Here is a 26,842-nt window from a genome sequence, read left to right as displayed (position 1 = left end):
GCACTTGCCCGCCAGCATACGCTTTATTCACTGAGTAATTAAACAGTTTAGGCCAAAATTTTGATTCTCCCCCTAAATCATCTGTCGCATGACATCTGCGATGACGTACCCATAGCAGGCGTTCAAGCGAACGTTAGTGTGCGGTTTAATCTGCAGTGAACTATCAAACGCCTTGTTTACCATCCGTCCTCCTAGAGATGGTGCCACCACACTGCGCAGGACCGCTGTCTGCCATTACTTTGTTTCTGACCGTATTTACACCTGGTTTGTTTTTGTTATGATTTGTAGTATTGTTTTGGGAAACATTGGGTATGCTCGACAGACAGGGCAACGTAAGACAATGTCGCTTACAAAAATCGGCCAGTGTAGTGTGAGACAATCCCAAAGCGCCAGACTGCTGGGTGGCTATAACAAGCATAGTGCGCGCAGTACCAACAACAGAACGCACTGCTACTTCTACGTTTACGTGTGCCTTCGTAACCTCCATTGTTTACCCCACCATTCTTACTGCTATAAAATGAATATGCATTACATTTAAGTGCAAATAGCTTGTTCTGCTAGCTTATAAGCCCTGCCTAACTTGCATTTGCTTTAGCCCCCCTCAGCCAGTCGCACAGCTGTGAATATTTACGTCATAGGTACTTGTGCGGGAAATAAGCTAGTGAGTCGCATGGCCATTCCATTTTTTCTTAACTATGTAGCTTATTAGAGTAACGTTTATGCGAAAAGTGGTGTCAGTATTGTTCTGACAAGGCAATCTTTGAAATCACCCGAATTTCATTTAATAACGAAAACAAGTGAAGTAGTGGAGATTCACCAGTGCAGCCCTTATGAGATTACAGTGACTTGTTTGTAGGATTGGTGGCTGCTGACCAAAGCCACCACCAGGGGGCATATGACTGTGCTTGTAGTTTCATTTGGTCATACCACTTGTATGCTAACATTGAGTTAGTAAACTGATGTTTTGTTTTTAGTGTTTGTTGTATTATCACTGGTGACGTGTAGCGAAAAATTTGAAAATTTTCCAATATTTTATCTTTTTGGAGGGGGGGGGGGGGGGGGGGGAGTAAAGCATCGCTTGGGGCTAGATTGGAGTTCAGTGAGCTACCTTCCTTTTGTTTCAAATGAAACAAAATTATTTGTCTTAGTCACAGTATGGCAAATTTCAATGTGTCATCACAGCAAGCCGGCCTAATTTAAAACCGTTTGTATTCGTACTTATAATTTTTTTTTTTTTTCGGTTACATCATCAGTTATCAGAAGCGCTTGTCCGTGTTTTCTTTTCTTGCCCCCGTTTGTGTGCTCTAAGCATCTTAGATTCTATGCTTCGGGCTCTTCAGTACAATATTTTAGCCTGGGAGCTTTTAGAAACTTTCTTCACCAAGAAAAAAAAGTGAACTGACTCCTGCATGGTGATGAACTTAACTTTCAGCAAGTTTGCTTTAAGGGGGACTCGCCTGTTAACATTCCTATAAGACTTCCTACTTCATGACCCACGGGCTTGAAAAGCATCGTGCACCAATACAAAAAGTTTTGAAGATCCACGAAAGTGCTCCAAACGGCCTAGTTTGCTTATTTCGGAAATATGTCACTTCTGTACTGAAATAACGAATAAAACTCGCATGGGAGACCGCTAGCGCCATCTAATGAAAACAGATCATGTAAAATGCATTTCTTATTTATTTTTTATTTCAGCAAAGATGTGCAATATTTCTAAACAAAGCAAACTAGGCCGTTAGGAGCATTTTGATGGATTTATAAAACTTTTATATTGCGCACGATGCTTTTCAAGCCCATGGGTCATGAATTCGTGGGTCCCAAAGGAATGTGATCAGGCGAGTCCCCCTTAAAGGCTGCCCGTTTCACCCTTTCCACCACGTTTTAACTGCACATGCGCTCCTACAGTTAAAGGTGCACTAAAGGCTGAGTTACTGTTTTTTAACTGAAAAAACTCGCGTTTTGTACCTAAAACTCGCGTTTTGTACCTCTCTCACGCCTTGTTTGCTGAGAAAAACTCGCGTTTTGTACCTCTCTCATGCCTTGTTTGCTGAGAAATAAACAATAAAAGCTGAAATTTTCCTGACATTTTCTTCGTGGTGTCACGAAGCACCCCGAGCGAGCCGGGGCCCGACTTTACTCAATCACCGTTGTCTTTCTGAAAACCTGTTCTTAGCTTTCACTTTCATCGCAAATACTGGAAGCCAGTCAAAAAGGGGGTTTTCGATGCTGTCTTTGTATGGTGGAGCCCAGGCGATGACTGTCATCTAGCCCCGCCCCTCTATGTTGCCCCTGGCAGAGCTTTTCCAGAAGGTACTGCTGGCTGGGAGCAGATGTAGAAAGTATGCGCGCAATTGACCAATGAAGCTGACGCCAGTTTTTTTTTCAAGCAGACTGCGCTTATAATCTGATTTTTGCCACTGGCTTTGTGTGTGGTGTGCACGTGTGCACGCCAGTGGTGAGTAGGAACGGTAGACTTTTGCGTTACCTGCATGCATCTTTTGACTGCGTCAGTTTGCAAAGCGGAACGTTGCAAAGCCAAACACCTGTATTGAGGCATCCTTTTTTTGTTTTTTAGCTGAGGTTTGTGGCGTTTGAAAAGCACGTCACCAGCAAGAGATCCCCCATACATTTGTTTTACATTTGCAAGTCCGTGCTGCCTTAATGTTCGTTTTAAAAAAATGCTCCATCAATCCCACATTCGTGGCTTTGCAAATCGTAGTGCTAAAAAGTGTATGGAGCAGTGCTACCTGTTTTCAGGCTTTTGGCATTGTCTGCATTAAACTTCTGCTGTGGGGACGGTATTTTTATTCACGACACTGTATAGACCTTTAAAGGGGCTATGAAGACAAAATGCAAGCATTGTTCGAGCTCACCCCACATTTAACCAAAACTCTCCTCAAATAAGCTATACAACGGGGAAAACAGCATAGCAGCGCGAATTTGAAGCTGCTTTCCTGCACTAAAGTTATGATGCATTATGGACCACTTTTGCAATTGGCTGAGACCAGCAGAATGAAATGATTATAAACTTCCAAAAGGAAGTATATGCACTGGAAATTTACTGCTTAGTCGCTTTATCGCAGTAAGAATGGGGGGGTAAATAGAAGTCCAGAACGAACACGTGAACATAACCCACCGCATAAAGAACTACCGGTGGTCGACGTTTGGAAACACTGCCTTGTTGCAGACAATTTCAGGCACACTGGGCCATGAGGGTCGGCAGGATTTTGTCTTGAGGGGTGCAAACCCGTTGTATCGGGGGGGGGGGGGGGGGGGGGGGGGGTAGGGGGCAAGTGCTGGTGTGGCTTGTAGATCGAGGGGGGGCACCCCTTGCTGACACCCATGCACTCGGCATGTCTGACGTGGTACTAGCCAATTGGCAGTAGTGACACTGCCCCTTACGTGATCCTGATACGGCACGCATGGGGCAGGTCCAGTAAAAAAAAAAAAAAAACTGAGCATGGAAGGGGTGGCTGGTGGAGCTAAGGCCCCTAGAACAGCTTTTAGGGGCCTTAGTGGGAGTGGAACCACTGCGCCACCTAGGAAGGGCAACGGTAACGAGGCACAGTTGACAATGCCTTGTGCGGCTCCTCTTGGATTTCAGCGTTAGTATGCTGCTTGAAATCACCACACTAACTCCACATTTTAGGTACTCTGTCTAATATTCATCGCTGACACCATGAAACATGCACTGCAGTGGGAGAATTGAAATTTTATTTTTATTGTTAAATTTCTCGGGAAATAAGGCATCGTTTGCTGCCATACAAGTGCTGAGGGTACTATAAAACAACAAATGTCTTGAGTGAAACAAAATTGTGTGCTGTCTTCATGGCCCATTTGAAGATGGCAGTATTCACACAAGACGATGTTCCCAATGAATCCAGCAATAAGGGCCTGTGAACTCCCTGTTCCTGACTGAACTAACTGTAGTGAAGCTAACCCCTTTCTTCCTTGATGCAGGAAAGTGTACCTGGCTCGAAAGAACAACCCGGAGGATCAACAGGTGTATGCCATAAAGGTGGTCAAGAAAGAGGAGATGGTTCACAAGAACATGGTGGACCAAGGTGAGCATTCGCCTTGAATGGGCTGTTGCACCCGAATATGGTCGCAGGCCTTCCCTCTTTGCGAATGGTGTCACTAGTGCTAAGTTAGATTGTGTTCATTCATGTCTATTCTCTCCGTTGCGTTGTCTACACCATATCTCTTGCAAATTAATGTGGAGACATGCACTACAGATGCTGCTTTGGGGCATTGATTTGAGGTGCTTCGTCTAGGTACTTGTGTGTTCATTCACATGTTGAAGTGATTTTGTACAATCCAAGCTTGAATCACATTTGTTTTTGGGCAGGCTTGTTTAGGCCCGCAGGAGCTCTTAAAATCTTGTGAGTGCCAAAGTTGCTTTATGAAGACCGATTTGGCCTTGCCGCTAACTTGAAAGGGCCCCGAATGAAGTGGTGTCGGCATAAAAAAAATACTAGCAGGGTGCTTGTTGTAAGAACAGAACCCTTGTTCTGTGTGAGTGCCTGTTTGATTTTAGTTTGTGGTCGTGCTGCAACTTGCACCTGGGCCGCGAAACAGCATTGCATCTTCTACTAATTCTTCTTTTCTTCATGGAGGCTAGTCCTTTAATGAGCTTTTTATTCCCGTTGAAGCCAGTTAGTGCTGTTTCCACCTTACATTAAATGTAGGGCTATCAAAGTTCATTGTGTCCTAAAAAGAGGCAAAGGAAAGCAAGAGATACCGCAGCTGAAAGTATTCTAGTGCCTCAAAAACATGGTGTAAAGAGGCTTTGGTAAAAAGTGCCTAGGTAGTGTATCTACAGCAAGTGAGGGTCCTATAGCATGCAGACAAGCACTGATCGTGCTTATGTTCATGAGCACGAATCGTGTACTCAAGTGGAGGTGCCTCGAGGGCACAGCACTCGCTCGCGTGATGCTAGGTGACGCTGGTGTGTCATTACTAGAGACAGGATTTTAGGCGAATGCCTGTTTTGTTCCTTGCGCTCATATTGCCCCCTTTTCATATATGAGCATGAATTAGAGGTTAAGAAGGGCTTCTATGGTGTTTTTATGGTGCCTATAAATGCCTCTTTTCAATGCCTATTTTTAATATCGGTATGTAACCTCAAGTATCGCTTTTGGGTGCAGTTTGAGAACGTTATTCACGTTACCCGCCAGCATTGACTGTTCAGAATTGTATAAGGTTCATCCTAGTCCTCTAGTTCAACCAACCCTTGGAAAACCGCCACTAGCACTTGTAGAATGGGGTGCTCATTTGCAGTGACAAGAGGAAAAATTAAAAAAAAAAATACTGGAGATGGTGGTAGTTTGCTACTGTTTCCACAATTTTCACACTGATTCTTTGACTGCGTTCCGCGTGCTCTCCAAAGAGATTTCTTCAAACATCAACAGTCGCATCCTCGTTTCTAGAAGCATACTCAATTCAACTCTATTCTCAACACAACAGTCAAGCATTGAACGCGCCTTTGTTAGCAGATCACTCTCGTATTGAAGAGCCAATGGTGAAACATCACTGCGCAGCTGCATTTCCTTACGCCTTAACATTCACACTGCTGATGGGCCTAAAACGCGCTTTTCCTAAACACCTTTTGAAAAACGCTTTTTAAGTGTGTGGAAATGTATTTGGCAGTGTTGGGACATATTCAATTCGGATATCATTGTGTACGAAAAAAATTGGTAGAGCGTATTACTTGCTTGATAAATCGTAGTCTCTCTTGCGTTTATTATTTGGGTCTGTTTCTGTTGTGTCGTGTTTAAGTTGCGTCAGGCAGACATAAAGTACTAGTGCTTTTTGTAATCGGTATTCCCAGCTCTCAAGTATCCTTTTTTACGCCTGTTTCATTATATCCTACGCTGGAGCAATCAAGTGACAGTGGCGAACATGAATGTGAGCAGAGCGCTTGTGGAATTGAGCCAATGGTTTGCCATTAGCCCAGCAGTTTTATGGGACAATTGAATGGCTATGTTCAACTGTTGGCGCCTTTGTGCCATCATGCACAACAATTTTGGTTTTCTTGTCGTCGATACGGGTTGTGGACGTCCTTGTTGGAAATTATTTGCATTTGTGTAAAAATTTATGGTGCCTATATTTTCGACGTTGGAAGCCTAAAACATTGTTTTGCCTGCCTGTTTTTGACACCTGAAACGCGCTTTTTTAATGCCTAGCAGTCTGGCCTCTAGTCATTACAGCCCAGTACCAGCTGCACTGGGGACACCCTATGAAGCATTGGAAACATTGAATCGGTGGCAACTCACCGCCAACCCTTAAGCGGTGTCTCTATGATGCTACAGAATCTTTTTTGTGCAACCAAAGCCACCGCCAAGGAACATGACTAGGCAATTGTTAGTAGGGCCTCTAGTTCATTTGATTGTATCATTTGAATGCTAACATGCAGTTAACACGCTGATAGGTCTGTTTTTAGTGCTGGCCTCTGTTGCGTCACTCCTACCCATAACACATTGTAGTGCAAAATTTGAATGTTTTCCAATATTTCTTGCACTTTCTTTTCTTTCAATTAAAAAAAAAAAACATCTTTTATGGCTTCAACAGAGCTGTGTAAGTTACCAACTGGTTCTTTCAAATTGAACAAAGTTGTATATTGTCTTCATGGCCCCTTTAAGCCTCTTGGCAGTAGCGAGTGTCGCCACTCATGCCCATCTCTTAATGCGGTCTGGAAGGAGAGAGAGCAATATGCTGTACTAGATTGGGGTTTAGTTCAAACCATCAACTGACCCCTTACGGTGGCTCAGTGGCTATGGCGTTGTGCTGCTGGACACGGGGTGCATTCTGACCGCAGAGGACTATTTTGTTTTCCTGATTGTGAAAAACAAGATTGTTTGTGTGTGAAGATTTCAGCACATGTTAAAGATACCCAGTTGGTCAAAACTATTCCACAGCCCTCTACTGGCGCATCCCTCACTGCTCAGATGAAGCTTACTAAGTGTGTAACCCCCCCCCCCCCCCCCCCCCCCCCCAATTTATTTTTAAACCATCAGCAAACGAGCATGTTGTTGGGTGCACAGAAAAAGGTGGAACAGGTTTGGTAGTGATCCACTCAAATCTTGCACCACAATGCAGGTTTGCTGAGCAATGGTATGGAGAAATTTACTTCAAAAATAACTTGCGTGCTTCTGGTTTGCTTTCATGCTCTACCCAGTTGTTTTCCATAATTTTGCCGGGCTGTGAAATGCTTACATTTGAAGAAAGGGCTTTATCATCACTGTCAGTATTGCTTTTTATTCCTCAATTGAGCCACTTTATTTAGCTTGTGTTTTTGTCAGCAGTATATTCTGCATATTATATGAACCCATATGCAGTACCATTTGCAACTTCATTCATTGGGATAGCTGCCATTTATACACTGATTAATGAGTGATATCACGGCAGCTATCACTCCTGGTTAGGGTTACCAACCGTCCCGAATTTCGCGGGAGTGTGCTGACTTTTCATAGAGTGCCCCGAGTCCTGCACCGTCCCTGTCGGGACAGCTATATGTCCTGGACTTGTTTTGGACCATCCAATTAAAAATTATGTGATCCAACGCAAGCCCAACAATGCGCGTCAGGCTACAGAACACAAAGTTAGCACGAATGGCAACCACGAAGCAATGTTGCAGTGGCTAGCGGTGGCTGCGAGGGGCTTTAGCCACTTTAGCTTGCAAGTGAAGGCAAGCTGGAGATCGGGTCGACACTGTTTCTAGGGACCATAGCGACACTGGTGCCACTGGAGCCACTGCCACCACAGGCGGCGCCTGTTGTCCACACATTCGACTGGCCTCAATAACATCATGAATTCCATGAGAACAGGACTTCAGACGAGAGCCAGTGATGGGTTCTATGGTTTCAATGTGAACCAGGCTTTGAAAAAATTGGGCCCATCTCCCCGCGAGGGGGACTCGAGTAAATGCGTCGCATAGGGGGTGGGTGTATTGCGTTAACGTTTAGTGTTTGGGGAGTTGGTGGTAGTGAATGCGTTGTATCAGCAGCTTCTTGACGTAGTTTGAATGAGTCAAGGATATAAGGCGCGTTCGTAGCCTCCCATTCTGTGTCGGCTTTGTGGCGCAGTGGGTAGAGCACCATGTACATTGCGTTCCGCCCGCAGGGTCGAGGGATCGAAACCAGGCGCCGGATAGTTTTTTTTTTTTATATACCGCGAGGGGAACTCGAGTAAATGCGTCGCATAGGGGGTGGGTGTATTGCGTTAATGTTTAGTGTTTGGGGAGTTGGTGGTAGTGAATGCGTTGTATCAGCAGCTTCTTGACGTAGTTTGAATGAGTCCAGGATATAAGGCGCGTTCGTAGCCTCCCATTCTGTGTCGGCTTTGTGGCGCAGTGGGTAGAGCACCATGTACATTGCGTTCCGCCCGCAGGGTCGAGGGATCGAAACCAGGCGCCGGATAGTATTTTTTTTTATATAGTGTAGGGGGAGGGGTGCGGACTACGACTACGGACGTCAACGCGGGTGACATCGTGAGTTACTGAAATGCTGTGCATTTAAAAGCTGACTCGGCACGAGCAAGACGTAATCTGCACTGATGCTGCAAGGGTATATCGAAGTTTTCAGTACCTGGAGAAATAGTTCACATTTGAGAGTTCTTCTTTGAGGGCACTTTCGGAAAGAAACAATAAAGAAATAAAGAAACAATAGATTTGGTGGAAGATACTGTAAAGAAAACTGATTTCCCTAGCTCCTTATGTTAGTGTACCCCCCGTTGCGACTTCCTCCATTGAAGAGTTGGTAACCCTACTCCTGGTGATGCTGATAACATGCTAAAAACCCAGAAGAAAACCCTAGGTTGAGTCAACAAGGAATGAAGAATGATAGGAGTAACACTTGGGTAAAGAAGACGAGCATTTTGGATTAGGGAGCAAACTCAAGTGGAAAAAATTTGAATTAAGAGGCAGGTGGAGTTGGGCCGGGCGTGTGAATCAGGAGTTCATTATTGTGCCAAACTACTCCCAAGTGGTGCAGCAAAATGCGAGGCAACAATGAGATGTTCAATGTCAGAGGCGCATTCGTTGAGCTGTCTTCTGTGACATGACCCACCTGGGTAGACTCCGTAAGGACTCCTGCTTTATGACATTGGTCACAATTTCCTGCTCTCTGGGTGCCGTGATTTGACAGGGCCATCCCGAAAAAACCTGTGAGGGGGAAAGGGCACGAGAGAGCTACAGGAAAGTGGTTTTCCAGCTATTTTTGCCTAATGCAGCTGGTATTGTCATACCAGTGGCCTCGCATTTTCTGGCATGCCTACTGGCATATGTATGCTGGAGGCGGTGTATAGGAGTTTTTTGGCGTACCCAAAGTACCACAATGTCATGCATATAACCTATACTAGTAATTGACAAACTTAGTAGTGAAGTTTAGATGCGAGTAATGTGTGGGAGAAAGTTTGGATGTGGGTACCACAGATGTGAACTTTGCCCAAAAATGCGGCTTCATCGCATGGCCCGCTGCACCTTGATGCATGCATTGTTACCAGCCGGCCTTACAGTGTTTCTACTTAATGTCGAAAAAAAATTTAACAGTTTTACTCAGTCGTATCCGTGCCATTCTATCTTTTCGTGGCTGTGCAAACCGTTCCAAAGGTTAGACACTGCTGTGCCATGTTGAACAGGATGACTTAAATGGTGACACCCGGCACAAGCAAAAGGGGAGCTTCTAGCAGCGTGGCGGGTATTTGCAAGTACTCAGCTCGGTTGAAAAAGGAGAAACAATGGTTCCTCTTTTTTTTTTTTTTTGCTGCCTTTCTTTTTTTCTTTTGGTAGGCGCAATGTCTCCGTGCAATTAAAAAAAATCATAATGCAGTTAAGCATTATGCAGGATAATGCAGTTACACAGTACCATTTTAATTCATAAATCCTGGTCAGTGCTAGCATACTGTTATTTTTCTTTGTCTAGAGACCCGTTAGGTGTAGAATGGAGGTAACTTTTTGCATTAGGTGCACAAGTCAACATTTTGCTATGGTGTGTTTTATTAATGCTTTTTTATTTTATTTTTTATTAATGCTGGAAAAGATGCTGACGCCCTTTTTTTTTTTTTTTTTTTTTCTCTGACCGCCTACAGAGCCAACCTTGTGATCATAAGACAATGTAGCGCAGTTTACCTCTGTGGCCACACAGGTGGAAAAACATGGAACGAGAGAAATGTGAAGTGTGTGCGCTTCTTGCAGTGCTGGCTGAAAGGAATGCGATGGCCGTCAGCCACAGCCCCTTCATCGTGCACCTGTTCTACAGCCTCCAAACCCCCGTCTACGTCCACTTGGTGAGCGTGAGCTTCACAGCTTTCCATGGTTTACTCCTATACTTTCTGCTTGTAGATGAGAGGGGGGATACAGTTGTAGCTACGTTGCGGTAGAAACAGAGCGATTACTGAATGAACACTGGGCTGTTTGGTACCGCAAGCCACAGCCAGAACTTGTGGTACACAAAATTTGTTTACTCGAATGTATGCACTAATGCAGTCAGGAAGCTTGTCAGGGAGGAAAGGTGCATATTTGATAACAAGGACACAGCTGTAGTTAGTTATTCACTGCTCTTTGTACGTTGATTTTTTTGTAGCTCATTTCATGTGATTGATGCTACCAGGAAAGGGCAATCAAAGCGGAGCTCCATTTTTTTAGTTTTGGGCCCAGCATGACTGATAGGCTCCCAGAGGTCAGATACTTCTGTGCACTTGTTGCCTGTTTTGCAGGAGCATTGAAACCATTTCAGGTGTGGGAGAGTAGAGAATGTGGTCAAGTTTTAGTTGTAAAGAAAAAAAAAATGATTGCCATCCCGCCCTGCGAAAGTGAATGTCCAGCGAAGCTGTTGTAAACCACTACACAAGCTGATGGGGGAGGGTATGAAATGTTCCTCACCGTCTCGGCGGGTTGTCGCTTGCGCTTGGCTTCTCTGCCAGCAAATGGTGGGTCCTGCCTAGCCTGACACATGCGCTCGGCGTCTTGGGCAAGAACTGCTATATTCAGTAACACTAGTCCTGCCTAGCCATCAAATATAATCTGCAAACATAATCTTTACCAGGAACACAGGGTGGGTTCGCAGGCACCTTAACCTTATCATCCATAATGTGGTTTGGATGCCTTGTTTTTTTTTTTTTTTTTTAACAAATACTTAAGTCTATGCTGTATGCCTGATTAGCCTGACACATGCGCTCTGCATCTTAAGCAAGAACTGCTGGGCCCTGTCTGGGTTTCTTCTTTACGACACGAAATTTTCCGACCAACTAGAGGCTAACAGCTTCGCTGTAAAATATATATGTATATATTTTCTTGCCTTTGGTTGCTTGCAAACAATGAAGTCATTAAGCACTGGAAGCATTAGAATGTGCACCAAAGCCTTCAGCTTACACGCATACGCACACACGCACTCATGAATGTGCACACATTGTATGCATGCATGTTTGTATGTGTAGTTTTAAGTACGACCATGATTTTAAAAAATGTGGTTGTTCCCTCTTCCATAGGAAGCGGTAAAACACGAAAGTGAAATGTGCCTTCACAGGAGCAGTTGAATGTTTATTTTGCATCGATAGGAACTTGCACTTCACTATTTATATTTCGTCAGTATGGCACCGTTATATGCATCAACGTTAGACACTGGATTGCTCGCGCCGGATAATTGCGTAAATCTTACTGAAACAACAGGCGCTCGCAAACCATCCATGCGAACGAAACCAAACGGGTTGTCAGGGAATCGTTTGGTGAACACACGGTCCGCTGCAGCGAAAGGAGCAGCGGACCGGGTCACGAGCGCGACATCCGCAAGTGGCTTCTCCGCAGCTTACACTGCGCGTTCCCCATACACAAAGGCAAGGCACTGGCATCGAGGCGCCAACTGTCGGCACTCATTAGCGTCATGATGCACTACTTCGCTTCGCCTCTCCTAAATGGCAGCACCATCTGAAAGAAAGGATATAAGGCGCGTTTGTCGTTCTATTCACACATCTGTTCATAGCGCAGTCGGGAGCGCGTTTCGTGCCTCCCGTTACGGCGTAAGAGTTCCTGGATAGAATCCCGGCGCAGCCGCGTCAATCGAAGTTTTTCTGGCGATGTCATTTCCGTGACGGATATGACGTCAGTTAGGTCTTGGTGGACCCTGGCATAAAACACTTTCGTGTTAAAATAGCTGTAAAGTAAGAAAGTACTCAGTAAACAGTCCTCTCTGATGCTTTATAGGATCAGTGGTTTTTTTTTTCTACGTTTTGATATAAATTGTTGTGAAGTGAGTGAACTTTTGACTACAATGTCGTGTGTCATGACGTGTTGAAAGAGGCTTTCAGTTGTGCAGTTTCCATGATAATTTTATGAAGTTAGGATATTGCCTGTCACTAAGATATGCCAGCCAATTGCGAACATTAGTAAAACATCTCATGCGCAAGTTTTTTCTCGCATTGGACTAGCCGTGAAACATTGTGTGCTTGCATTGCTTACCAGTGTGGTGTGTGCGTTGGCCACAATTTCACATTGTTCCTCTTTTTTCTTTGAATTGCTCATTGTAAAAAAAAGGCCTACCTGTTTTGGGGATCCCTTTATAGTATTCTTTTAAATTTTGAGAGTGTGAGGGGGCACAGTTTAATCTAAAAGCTAAAATTAGGCCACAGTTGCACACACCTGAGTCAATCCGTGATGAAAATAACAAAGCACTTCTGCAGTATCCTTTTTACAGCTGGGCCATTGCTGCAATGTTTTTATTATGAATACTTACTGAATTGCACAGCTACATGGTACAGCTGTTCTTTTTGAACCGAGCCTTGCATTTTGGAATTGGAAAAATAAGCCTTGCAATAAATGTCAGCTGTCACACCGGTTGTCATTCTTGTGAAAGACAGCCTGCTTGCTATGCTGCAAGCCAAGCCTGTGTAAAAAAGAGATATAACCCTGTGAAACCACTGTAAATGCACACACACTTGTCCTGTTTTAAAGCCAATCTCGCATGTGCATTGTTTAGCTGGGTGCAACAAATGAAATAGGACCCAGGTTAAGAAAATGTGACTGGAAATAAGAGTGAGCACATACTCAATATTAGGACTTGTGTTGGGACTGGGCATCCCACTGCAGTCACCAATGTTTTGACTTGCATCCCAGCTTGTCACGGATGTTGGGAATCAGCCATCCCAACGCCGTCACCACTGTTGTGACTGGCCATCCGAGCGCAGTCACCAGTGTCGCGGCGTTGCTTTGCTCCGTCCGCTATTGATGCAGTGCAGAACAGAGCGATGAAGTCCTCGAGCCGATGAAAAGTTGAAGTATAACATTTATATACAGTATTTACAAGGTTAACAAAGGTGTTACATGGCTCGCACAAAGGCGACAGCTGCTCTCCACTCGATGCCTCCGAAAAGTGCCGCCGAAGAATGCCAACGATAAGTGCCTCCGGGTGGGTTTTTATGACCCCGGAAGTCCGTCGTGGCCCTGAGAAGTTTGAATCGCTCCAATCACGATCTCGCTGGCCGAAGTTTGAAATCCGATAGATGTAGGCGGAGTGGTTGCATCAGCTGAGCCGCCGCGATGGGGAAAGGGAGGGCGACGCCGTCGCCGTCTCAGCGAAGCCGCCTCTAGGCAAGCAGCGGCATGTCAGTTGCCGGACGTTCACCCAATGCATGATTCGGCCGAGCCGCCGCGACGCAAAAGTGGAAGGCGACTCTGCGGCAGTGCAAGTTCAGGCCTGTTGGTCGCGGGCGGTTTGGTCTGGTTTGGATGAGGTGTGAATCGGCCCCGCTGTCGGCGCGTCACCTCGTGTAACGAATTCGGGCCGGGCGCTCTGGCACAACGCTTGGTACACCCTCCCAATTTTTCATCAATGTCACGGGAGCATTGACTGTTCAGTTGATAAGTGCCATATGAAAGAGCAATGCGGCAAACTCTGAGAGGATTGCTGCATGCGCACTAAGTGCAGGCCGCGGTGGCCATCATCTGCTAGGCTGTTCCAGGAGCTGAGCACATCCCCAAATTCTTTCCTTCGCTTATTACACTGCTTGGCATACTCTCTGCTTTTGTTCACGACAAAGAACATGGCGCCAACACTTTGGAAAGCACAAAAACAAAGAAACGCATTGTGAGATTTGCTTGTGAAATGTTTGGGCTGCTGCTATCAGTCACTTTCACTTGCCCTCTTCATGCCATTAGTGGCACGTTGGCAGGCAGTGTGATAAGCAAAAAAAAGTTGCTGCGGCTTAGCTTTGGTTAACCGTAGTTGATAGCAAAAGCTTCACTGCCCTGGCTAGGCCCATTGTCGAGGTGTGGTCGAGGTGTGGTTTTGCAATGATATACAGACATGTTTGCAATGAACACACTGTTTATTCATCATCTTTTTCCGTCTAGTGGCATTTAAGCGTTGCCGCTGTACGAGCGACCACAGCTGGATATTCGTATTCCTCCATATTTACAGGGCTCTGTGCAGCACTTGGCCTCCTGGCCTTCCTTCGTGGCACGCGCTTATTGCTGTGGCGGCAGCCTCCTCGCTTTCATCCGCCTGGTGGCTCTCGGCAGAAGGATTGCAAGCTGGGCTAGCTGGAAAAACATATTCTTGGATGAAACCAGCGCGAACTTAAACAAAGACAAAGGAAGTGGAACACACGTTGTATCAACGTGCGTTTGAGAGGGCATGAATTGTCATTAAAGGGCCCCCCATCACTCCATCTTTCTTCCCATTGTACTAAGTGCAGCGGATGTAAACCTAACTTTCCTGCCACTGACATTTTATTTGGGCACTGTGAACAAACACCCCGCGAAATTATGGAAGTGGTCTACATAGCAGGAAGGGGAGACAAGTGTGTCAGCCAAGCAAGGGTGTGTCTTTATCCCAAAGAGATTTCATATCTCTGTGGTCCTTGACTCTAAGCTGTGTCTACCTACTTGCCTTATCACCGTGGCTTTTGCAAACTTGTTTGCTCATGCGCAGTGTTTTTGATTGTTCTGTGTTAAGTGTTTATATCCACCCTTCTTGACATTCAACTTCAGTTCTTAGACCAGCGGCTGTCCTTGTGTACCACTTCCTTTGTTTAAGTTCACGGTGGTTTCATCCAAGAATAAGCCTATCACTCCCTGCCATCAAACCGCTGCTCCATGCCGGGCGCTTGCGGAAGGGGGTGTGGTCTGACCTCTAGCTCTGAAGGTCAAAACTGGTCACCCCGCGACGACTGCCCGAGGTAGCATAGTGTAGCTTTCCCTACAAAATCTGAGGCAGCGCTCTGTGCTTGGAACAGCCTAGCAGATGACTGCCGCTGTGGCATGTGCTTGGTGCGCATGTGGTGCCTTTCGCCGAGTTTGCCGTGCTGTTCCATCATGCAATGAATGGTCAACGCTCTTGTGATATTGATAAAGAATTGGTAGGGTGTACGTGCAGCACTGCTTCTTTACATCACAGACATAGATGAGCATTAGGTGTGTTGCTTAAATTCTTATCTTTTGTACAGACATGTCACCAGGCCTTTCTGTGAAATGTCGCACATTGTGTGCACTTGCTAAAGCCTTTATTGGCGGTGAGCGCGACCACGGGCAGTGCTGCGAAGTGCGCCTCCGTGACGTCGGCTTAGGGATTCTCGCATTTGTCGTCTGCTTCACTCCGGCTCGCTCTCCCTGCTATTTCTTTGCGCTCGGTTGACGTCTGATGTTTGTCCGCACCAGATTTTGCGAGTGCGTAAGTTTTTATTATAATAATAGACTTAAAATTGCATACACTAGCTCAAAGCGCGAGTTAAAGTATAGTTTTGGATACCGCTACGGAAGAAACATTGCCGGCGTCGCCCCATTCCTTGTGAAGCCGGCCCTGTGCGGAGTGCGAAGAGTCAGAGCTAGGCATCAGCTTCTGTACTAAGCAATCTTTCAAACAAAGGGAACAGCCAGCTGCTAGTAACCGACAACAGCGAAAATACAAGACCAAAACAAATTCCAGGCCTTCGGGGCTGTTGGCTTTCACAGAAGGGCAATTACCGATCCCAGGTAAAGTAAAACAGTTGTAAACATATGTAAAGTAAAACAGTTTTTGCAACCTTGCCGAACGCTTGAAAGTGTTTTATCGTATCACTTTACGCTGTCATTGCATGAAAGTATGCCGACATGCACTATGAGTTCCAAAAACTGTAGACTGAATTCCAAATAACCCACTGTGTGTATAGGCGCGTGTTGGTTTTATACCAGGTTTCTAACCAGTATGGAGGTTTATTGAGCAAAACGAGTCACGTCTACGGTAAAGATACAGTAACACTATGGTTGTTCAGACCTGTAGGGATATTTCGGTACATTGCCACACCCATATCTTCCCGATATTCAGATATGTGTTATTGGGAAAATGCACTCAAGGGGAGAAGGAGGGGGATGAAGAGGAGGAGATAACTTTAACAGTGAAATCGGGCTGATTGGTGGGCCGGGTCTTCAGTCCACGACAAGAGTGTAAGAGTAATTTTCTTCAATTCATAGAACGCTATTCTGGGTAGACCAGGATTGTTTCTTTACGCCTTGAAGGGTTGGAAAACAATAAAGAGCTGCTTGGAAATATTCATCGGTTTAGATTTTTCTAGCCAGTATACCACGACTTCAACACAGTAATCATGTCATAATTGTTCGGGTTGAGAGCCAGTTCATTATGATAACGATGGTTACGATATACATTCAGAGCACAAAAGCCGCCTTCGAGTACTCTGGACAACGTTGTCTGGGGCGCAATCGCGGTGGCGTAGCACAAGCTTTCTCATTGTATTTCCATGTGAATAAACAACGCACGCTGCGGATATGCAGCTTCTTGCACTCAGCCATAGCGAAAGCCAATTTGTGAAGAAGGGAATCTACGCCATACAGCTTGAATAAAATATCCACACGATCTTTGTGAGCCTCCCAAACATTCCCAAACCTAATAATACGACGTTTGTGACTGTGCAGAGAAATCAATGCGTTGGACACAGAAAAAAAAATAAAACATTCGTCTGATACAAGTCAACAACAACAAAACAAATATAGAAGACAGCCGCTTTATTTCCTGGGGTGTGATGCTCGTGTATAGGAGCCCGCTGCTTGGTACGTAGACTGTTGAGTATTCATAAAAGCATCTCAAAAATACTGTAGGGAAGGAAGCCTACGGAATTTGAATACTTATCGAGGAGCTCTGAGCACTGAACCTCGCGAATAAGCCAGAAAGGTCGAGTTAGACTCGATATTCTGACCGATGCTCTGAAGAAAGTTCTTCTCTCTCTCCTCGTGTGTTGTAAACCTGTGTGGATACAGCTTGATATTATTCAGAGGTGTCAGAAGCTGGCAAAAATAACTGAATTACCAGAAATACACTTTTTAATGCACTAAAGCATCAAAGCGGGCGATTTCTAGCACAGGCACTGCTGCCCCTCACAAGCGGAGTGTAGCAGACGACAGCGGCGCGAGTTTCTAAGCCGACGTCAGAGCCAGGGGGCGCCACTCAAACATCCCGCCGCCAATACCGAGCCGACTGCATGTTCTCCATAGCCAGGAACGTGAAGGAACCAGCAACACTGGGACAGAGACACTTCTGGGACCACGCTTGCAGGTCATGGTTCTTGATATAGGAAAAGAGTGACAGAGGTGCCCTGGGGAATAACTCAATGAATTACTGCAATGGAGTTAATTCATTGCAAGCTCCTCTGAATAGGTGAAACGTACAGATTTCTGTTTAGGAAGTGGTCTTGCTTAACATTTGGCCAAAACGTGGCGATGTGACAAACTGTTCGACTCTGGGGCTACCTCTCAAAAAAAAGCTCTCCTACATCGTGACCTGATAACGTTGTCCGCCTGCAGTCGTCCACCTCCTGACTTACCTGCTTTCCTGGAAGTCAAATCCAGCTCTTGTACCTAAAATTATTTTTCTGCCCTTCTTTTCCAGTCAGCCAGTGTAATGCTTGTTTCTAATAGGGCCTGCTACCTGTTGCGCTCCACATTACGTGGCGGTGTTTGTGCTGCAATGCCCTCGGCTAAAGCATGTTTTGTACCCAAGGGCAGCGTGCCACAGGGGACCATTGTGTGCCCTGCTCTCGTTTTTCTACGTTCCTTCCCAGCTTTTCTTCAGCGGCTTTCCCTGCCCCGCCCTGTGCGTGGTGTGTGCAGGTTATGGAGTTCATGATTGGAGGCGACCTCAAGTCCCTCCTTCACGAACTGGCCTTTTTCGAGGAGCCCATGGCCCGTTTCTACACCGCCGAGGCTTCCCTGGCCCTGGACTACTTGCACCGGCGAGGCATTGTCCACAGGCAAGGGCCATCCCCACCCCTCTGCTGCTGCGGAATGCTGCCACAGCTGTGCTCAGCCTCTCTGGGGCCAGTGGCCGTACACCGGGGAGGGCACTGGCACTCTAGCGCCAGGTCCAACGGAGGGAGCACAGCCTTGTATGTAAGGGCAGAGTGCGGCTGACAGGTAAATTTGGTAGTGAGCTCTCCGGCACTCACTGACTCTGGCCACTCAGTCAGTGCATATCTCTCCTGGGCTTCAGAAAATGAAAAGACATGGAAGCAGAAATAACTGCTTGGGTAGGGGCCGGAAATTACAGCTTGGGAACACAGCTAAGGCAAGAACTGGTGATAACTGCGCTCAGACGAAGTAATTTATGCAGTTGGCATGTAAGGAACACCACCAATATGGCGGAATAAAAAATTTAAAAATTGCCCCATAAAAACTGGTGCTTGCAGCAAAAGAACTAGCTGCCTGAAAACAATTACAGTAGACTACCATTAAGACGAATTCGAAGGGACTATTTTTCTTACGAAAAGGGTGAAAGTGCTATAGGCTTTCACTGAATGCCTGGCTTGCTAGACATGGCAAGTAGCTCTCCTTACGAGGCAGACACAGAGTTAACTCGCTGACTCCGCGGCCAATAGCTGTGTTGGCGGTGACACAAGCTCGCGTTCTCGCGTTGAGAGACTGCATTGGTCGGGAGTTTCTCTGTTCGCAAATAGGAGAGTCTCCGTCGTCGCATTTTTTTCTTTTATTTTCCTCCTCTTTTGCTGTCTCTTTTTTTTTTTTTTCGAGGCCAATGTTTATGTGACCGGCTGTGGTACTTCTCACTTGTAGGTCTTTCTTTCTTGCTTCTCTCGCTCTACTGTGCAGAGACCCAGATTCCTTTCGTGCCATTGACTTTTTTTTTTTTTTTTTGGCTTAGTATTCTTAAAATTGCGTGAAGGCCCCACTAAGTGTCAGCGGTGACTGTCACTGCAAAAGTTTGTCTTAAAAGAGTATGTGTGAGGCGGTTCGTCTTTAAGAGGATTTTTTTTTTTTTTTTTCGTTGAGTCTGTGGAAAACCAAAAAAACGTAACCATGTTGTTCGGCAAATCCCAGAATATGGTTTCATAGATTTCAACGGGAGTTTACTGTATACAGAACACCAAGCTAAGAAACTGATGGAGTAGGATTGGTAATTAAAGTTAAGAAATAAAGCTCCAGGCTAATAGAACATGACATTAAAAAGTCATTAAGGAGCTCAACATATCAAAGAAGCCCGGAAAGAGGACATGAGCATAGATGAAACCGGAACAGATAAGTACTAAAAATGTGGAGGGTTACAATGAGGAAAAAAAAAAAAGGTTTTTTTGGAGGGGTATGTTCCAAGGGCTGTTCTAAAGCAAATCTTTTACCTTACCCTCTTGAGTATAACCCATACAGAGTGCTCATGAAAAGGACGAAAGAGAAAGGAGGATTTGTTGTGGATCTATGGATGTGTAAGCACGGATATGCCCCTTTGCCCAACACACAGACATACTACTACTCGCAGTGCCACACGAGCCATGTGTCGTCGTATACACATGTGAATTGCAGCCTCCATGATGAGCCTTGTCCCTGTAGGAGTGCACTTCTAATGTAGCTGGTACTTAAAGCCTCTTCGCTCCCTGTAGGAGTCCACTTCTAATGTAGCTGGTACTTAAAGCCTCTTCGCCACGCTGTTTCCCCACTTCGTGTTTTCAGGCATAGACTACGAGCAAGGTGGAACTGGGAGGCTGGAAAAGTTCTCCTTTCCAAGGTGCAGGGAAATTACTGCGGGGGCGTCCTAAGTTCGTACAGTTATATTTATGCTCAAGCTAAGCATAACTTGTATTTTGAGGTAAGAAAATTTCCTGTAAGTAAAGCTGCACCATACAAAACTTTCAAAGCAAAAAAAAAAAAAAAACAAGTTTTGCACACACTTCGTGAAGATGTCTCATGGTTGCAAAAATGATTCATTGGGGTTTGCGAGCTTTCGAAAGTAACAAATGTCAAAGGGAATAACATGATATTCGATTGGGCTCCCAATCAGATACCACTATTTAAAAATTTAGAATAAATTATTAAAAGTTTTAAAATGCAAAGGTGCAGTTGTTTCAATGAACACAGATGCGCGAAATTGTGCCTTAATAACTTAATGCCTTAATAACAAGAAGTGCCCCACTAAATTGCTAAAGCACTTGCAGAATGTATGCTTTGCAACGAGTTAAAACTAGTTGGGCACAAGATGTATTGCACTTCGACCACTTTCAATTGACCACCACAAACATGCTCCAGCGTTCTCTGCTACTGGCAACGATCTTTCCTACACTACACTGGTGACATGCAGTTAAACGGCAAGAGGTAGGTGCTGTTGGGGAGCACCTCTTATCTCCACATCTACCCCGGTGCTCCTCTTTGGAATTCTGATAACATGGTCCGGCTCAAGTAGGTCTGGTCAACCCTCTATAGATTAGAAAGCCCAGCTGCATACTGGCATAGTCCCCTTTTTTTCTAATCGAGAGGTATCTTTTTTTTACCTGTAATGTACCTTCTTTTTCTCTATATATGACATTGGAAAGAGACAAATGGTATATTTTAGTTTTATTATGGGAAATCACTAAATATTCGCTTTGTATTCACTTTGAAAGCAAAAATCACTATTTACATTCCCGTAGAAATAAGGCTGTTGCACTTGATGGATAAAACCATACAAGTAAAATAACAGGGTGGTGGCTGTTACTTTAGAGGCATCCGTCCTTTGCCTTAAAGTAAAAATGCTGTGCAAGTTTGAAGGAAATTTTGTGGTTATATGTGCACTTTTCTGCTTGTATCTTCAAAGACTGCTTTGTGATGGGCGTGCAGTTATGCCTGTGTGAATTGTTCCCATGCCCACATGGATGCATTCCAGCAAACTTGTACGAGAGGGATTTTCAGGAAACTTGGCGAATTGCACGTGCCACTTGTATTCACTGCCATTTAGCCACGTAGTTTCCCAATGAGTGTGCAAAAGCCTAAAGCATTTCTTTGGTGCCCATTGGAAGCAGCAAGAGGGGGAAAAAACCTTCCAGCAATGATTAGGCAGTTTGAGGCCAACTTCTAAAATGCCCACACTGAGGATATCCACAAAAAGACAAAAAGAAGTCCAGAGACGGTGTAGGGCCCATAGCTATGTCATTGGCACATAAAACTTGCAGGTGAATATTTCATGTTCCTCCTGTAGCACTTCACACTCGATTTTGTGGCGCTCAGTCTCTCAGAGCCACATAGAATGGGCAACATCCAGCGCCCTTGCTGGTGTTCTCTGGCTTGTACAGTGGTGAGCACATTAAGGGTAAAAACAGGAGTGTGGCAGCTGGTGCTGTTGGAGCAGCCTACTGTGTGCTCTGCAAAGCATCGCACATGCACCGAGCTGCTGTGCGAGATGAGGGTTGCATTGCACGCATCGTGTCATCAAGCAATAGTTTGTCGTCTGCTGACTGCGTCGCGCCTCCTGTGGCCAAGGTGTCTGCCACTCTTGGAATGGCTGGAAACCAGAATCAGCAAGAAAATGTTGCTCATTATCGGTGACTCGTTCATTATCACCAGTGCAATATAACGGGTTTGTTACAGTATCATAACACACTGGTCATAAGTGCAACCATCAATATTAAATGCTTCAATTTTTTTTTTCTACTGAAGGCCCGCTGTATCATTGTGAATGCCTGCACTGCACAAACAAAATGATCTACAGGACGATTTCCTGTACCAAAATGGCTCAACTTTATACGTTACCTGCAACACACAGCATTCTGGGAAACCAGCGATGGTTGATAAAAGTATACGCTAACAACCACAATGTGTGTTTGTAAGGTGCTCAGCTGGTACAGTAGTCAAATTGCCGTTGTGATCGCCACTGAAATGAAAGGAATACATCTGCACCATGTTTATTGCAAATAAATAAGCCAAGCAGCATGACCTCAATATAACTTGTGTATAGCAGGATGGCATATTCATGTTTCAGCACTGCTGATCAAGTGTGCTCATACAAGGATGGAAATCCGACAGTTTGAAACAGGATTTTATTTTTTTATTAGCAGACAATGTGCAACATAGTGTACAATGAGCAGGTGCTCTGATGACGCGGTGCGTGTGGCGAAGTCTAGCCTCGCTTAGCACGCACTGTGCATGCACGATGCTTCATGGAGCCCAGTACAGGCTGCCAGTTGCTACTGTGTTTCCCCAAGCCTGCTCAATACTGCACCCTTCACCCCTGGCCTGATGGTCTCCAATGTTGGTGTGGCATGCAGGGACCTCAAGCCGGATAACATCCTTGTCTCAGCGACCGGCCACATCAAGTTGACAGACTTTGGGCTCTCCAAAGTAGACAACAAGCGCCGTGAGTGCCCGAGATCAGCCTTGGCTGTGTGTTCACTGAAGTGTCTGCTTCTGCCTGCAGCTTTCCGTACACAGCCTTTATTGATATCAAAAATTCCCTGCCATTGTGAGCCCAAGCCACAGCTTCAAATTGAAGGGCCACTTATTACTACAGTAGAATCTCGATGATACGATTCTGGGTGATACGAATTTCGGGATGATACGAATTTCTGAAAAGTCCCGGCAAAATTGCATTGTTTGCAATGGGAAAAATTTCGGCTGTTACGAACGGACCTGCGCGGCCCAGCGGATGATACGAACGAGCCGGCGAGGCGCCCGACTGCCGAACAAGCAAGTGACGGCTCTCTCTCCCCATTTGTCACTCTTCTTTCTCCAGAAATGGCCGGGCTGTTTTCTGCTCGCGAAAACGCGCCCCGCACGCCCCATGCGCGCCGCGAAACCTCTCGCACGCTGCGCGTGCCGCGGCCGGCGGCGGCAACATGGCGGCGGCAACATGGCGGCGGCTTCTGCCGCGAAGTGGCACGGCCGCTTGAGCGACTGCTTCTAGCCGCTCTTTAAAATGCCGCTCAAGGCAGGCACGAAGTTTCTTGTGCAGTAAAGGAGCTGATAACGTTGGCGAAAACGGTACTATAAAACACCATCCGCGCCGCTAGTGAAAGCGCAATATCTGCCGGAGTGCTAAGCCTAAACATCTCGGGCGGAGCCAGCGGGCTGTCTAGAGCGTTTCGCAAGTCGTCCGCGTCTTTTTCTGACCGAGGTAGGAGATACCGCGGGCGCGAAATCGTCAATGCGGCCGTGAAAATACAGCGCGCGCAAAGCCGAGGCGTGCGAATCGCGTGCAAAAACGCACCATGCGGTTCACGCTTGACTGTTGCGGCGTGTAGTGAGCTTGGATACCGGGAGTGAGGAGACAAGCGCGAAGCTAGGCGAAGCGTTACGCGCTCCAGAAAGGACTGCTTTGTGACGTGGGGGTTAAAAAAAAGCAGAAAAATTCACGGATTTGTTCACGCCAAAGTAAGAAAAGAAATAAACGAAAACTTTTTTCAGCGCTCAATTTTTTGGTCTGTGTTGGTTCATACGAATTTCGGATGATACGAATATTTTTCGCGGTCCCGCGAGATTCGTATCATCGAGATTCTACTGTATCAGTACTGCTGTTCACATGAGCTCTCAGTGAAATCGCTACCTTTGGTAAGAATCTATTCTGCAAGTACAGCATTATCTTTGGATAAGTCATGGTTTTTTTCCCCCTTGAAATTCCCATTAGTCTGTGTTATTCAGGGCACAAGAATTATGCTTACATAGCTGTTGAAGTTATGCAGTGGAATGACTTGACCCAGACAATGACTTCTTCCTTCTGAGCACCACTGAAGAAGTTTTGCGGGCACCCACGCTTTTTCTCCTGATGTGAGAATGCACGAGCCTCACTTATTGAGTTGTGAGAGCAAAAGTGGGGTGGGTGTGTTTGATGTCACTGCCAATGACGATGGATGAATCAGCCATAAGCCACTGGCTGCTGCTGCCATCATCACTGGCCAATCCCCCGGAGTCTGTATCTCGGAAATGTGGCTTGCAAAGATGTGATTGCTGTGCCAAATCGGACCAGAGGGCAAAGGCTGCTACATCCCGATACACTTGAAGTATCCTGCGCCGAGACTGTACTAAGCTTTTATTGTTATGATTCGTATAAACAAAACTAACAACGCAAGTGCATAGTACTTTGTAATCAAAAGCGACATAATTCATCACGCACACACAGGCAGCTCTTTTTTCATGTGCGCACGAAGGAAGGAAAGGATGTTCAAAATGCTACGTCTGCTCTTCTCTCTCTTGTTAACACTTTAAATTAAGAGGTTTTCTGCAACAGTTCTGTCAGTCAGTTTTAAGCCACAGCACTCAGATGAGATAATAGTCAATACGATTAGTAGAGGCTTGCAAACGGTGAAATTTCATCCTGAATCAAATTTTAATTGAACAGTTGTGAATGCTAGCCAAAAAATTAGTTTTGAATCAAACATTGAGTAGTAGAATTTTTACCTAAAGTCTGAAGAAATTTCCTGGCGATAATGGCAGTCCGCATTTTCCCGTGGAAGGCTGTAAGTGCATAAAATGAACAATTATTCTGAGCAAGCAAACGAGTGAGAAAATGAGCAGGGAAGCAGACAAGCAAGCTGACATACCTAGCTAGTAGAATGTGGGGAGGCTTTATCTAGCTCTGGCCACTCTTGCGCGTGCACATGAACCATGTGTTGGTGAGGAACATTTGTTTTAATCCCCTACAGATGACCCTCTAATTCTTCCTGTCAGCAGAATTTTACCTGGTGGGTGATTTTAAAAAAAAGGCCCTAGGGCCATTTAATACAAAACTGCTTATATTGCCCCTGGAAATATGCCTTCGAAGCAATGCAATATTGTGAAGTACTGAAGCCAACTTTAAAAGGGCCGGATGTAAAGCTTGGTGTTTGTAAATCGGGCTTTGCCACGTTGCAGTGAAGCGTACTCAGAAAAATGTAGTTCTCGTGTGTTTCATGACATCATACACTCAGCAACACTATACTTGGTGTCATAAGTACATACTTCTGCAAGAAGTGACGCTCATGCATTCTCGCATCATAATAGTAAGCTTACGTAGCCTTTTCTTTTTTTTTTTTTTTTTTTTTTTGTACAAGGCAAATATTTAAGTTAATCCAGCAGTGACCTGTGTTATTGTAGGTTCCAGTTCCAGTTAAAGAAAATTATACAGGCAATGATGAATTGCATAACAGTTGCCTATAGTTTGGCTCCCAGGTCCCCTGGCTCCCAGGTCCCCAGGTCAAAGTGCTCTTATGACTGTGTTCTGCGCTGAAATCACACACCGATCAGATAACATGTGCATCCCTTGCTGCCCGAGCAGAAGCGAACACCTAAAACTGATACTGCCTTCTCTTCTTTGCCCAATGGTACGGCTCAAGAATTCCTACTGCAGGGTTGCATTGGCCAACATATCTGAAAGTTGCTCAAGAATGACTTTGCTGAGTCAAAAAAAAAAAATCCCTAGGCATAATAGCTTTTACGATGTCAGTTAATGCAGGTCAATTTGACATAGATCTAGTCGATTAGGTTGGTGATCCTGTGGCAGGGCTTGGGAGGAGGAGCCCAGAACTTCTCCGAGAATTGGAAGTTTAGAGGTAGTATTTGTGAATTTGAGCACATTATGAATTGAATTCTTTCCAAAAGTCACTGTTCAGTTGCAATTCGAAACTCAGATTTTCACAGATCCTTGACAGTTTGGTTGCCCTGCAACACACTCCTGGGAGCACTTTTCTTTCAGGAGTAGTAGCTTAGGTGAGCCTGTGGGGCGTGTTTGAAGAGTGTGAGTACAAACTGTGGGCATGCACAGGAATGAGTGCAAGTCCATGTCCCCTGTGGCTTGTGCTGATCCAAAGTCTGCTAATGAAACATACAGGGGCAGAACGTTATTTTAAGCATTTTTCTTCCCACTCCAGTAAGAGTGCAGCAACAGTGATCCAAAGGTAATGGTCCGACTGACTGTTTTAAAGGGAGTGTATTTAAGGGAAATTTTATGCCTGTTGTTTAAACACCTCTCTCCATCGTTGCATCAGTTTGGGATGAAGAGGAGTATGCGGGCAATGGAATGGTAACGGTGGACAACCAATTTGCCACCAAGCAAGAAGCCACGATGTATGTTGTCTATCTGGAACAGGACTCGTTCGTGGAACACCAATATACTGGATACTGTTTAAATCCACATTTGACAAGTCTAAGGACGCGAAAGCAGAAAAGCCCATTGTAAAGCAGGTTGTTTTATGATGAGGAGGTTGTGGCGAATTATCGAAGAGGAAGCGCAGCAGGTGACGTCAGACACGTACTGTATTGTCCAGACAAGTACATAAACAAGTACACAAATTACGCACACACACTAATCTAATGAATAGACTAAATGTCCCACTCAAAATAGTATGGGCTCACGGTTGGATGACGTCGATGGCGTTGTTGAGCCGTGGAGTAGTGCGCTTGTCCGGTGTGATGGCCGCTGGCGCTGTGTCACCTTGCTGTTGGTGCTGGCCGCTGCGAAGTCTTGGCGCTGTTTCCCGTGTGCTAACCGGAACGCAGAGAGGGTTGCCTTGCGGTCGTTGCGAGGTCTTGCCAAGATGGAAGGTCTGGAGGACGATGCGGTTGGGCGTCGAGTCTCCTGGGCATTTATGCCCAGCCAAGAGCTTCCAGGAGGAATGTGCGGCTCTGTAACGAAGATCTCCT

At 45.5% G+C, this 26,842-nt stretch overlaps 1 protein-coding gene across 1 annotated transcript in view; it reads left to right on the top strand.

Moving 5' to 3' along the window:
• Positions 1-26,842, top strand: part of Gwl (serine/threonine-protein kinase greatwall) — a 60,950-nt gene that overhangs the window by 3,016 nt on the left and 31,092 nt on the right. The window contains exons 3-6 of the mRNA XM_077690974.1: positions 3,961-4,064; positions 10,193-10,284; positions 18,089-18,228; positions 22,498-22,586. Coding sequence (XP_077547100.1) covers positions 3,961-4,064; positions 10,193-10,284; positions 18,089-18,228; positions 22,498-22,586 — 425 coding nt within the window. The remainder of the gene's footprint in view (positions 1-3,960; positions 4,065-10,192; positions 10,285-18,088; positions 18,229-22,497; positions 22,587-26,842) is intronic.

Source organism: Haemaphysalis longicornis, unplaced genomic scaffold, assembly GCF_048455015.1.
Source record: "Haemaphysalis longicornis isolate Haplotype H1 unplaced genomic scaffold, Haemaphysalis longicornis Haplotype H1 scaffold_1, whole genome shotgun sequence".
In the NCBI taxonomy this organism is placed as follows: Eukaryota; Metazoa; Arthropoda; class Arachnida; order Ixodida; family Ixodidae; genus Haemaphysalis; species Haemaphysalis longicornis.
This window is presented reverse-complemented; position numbering and strand designations above follow the sequence as displayed.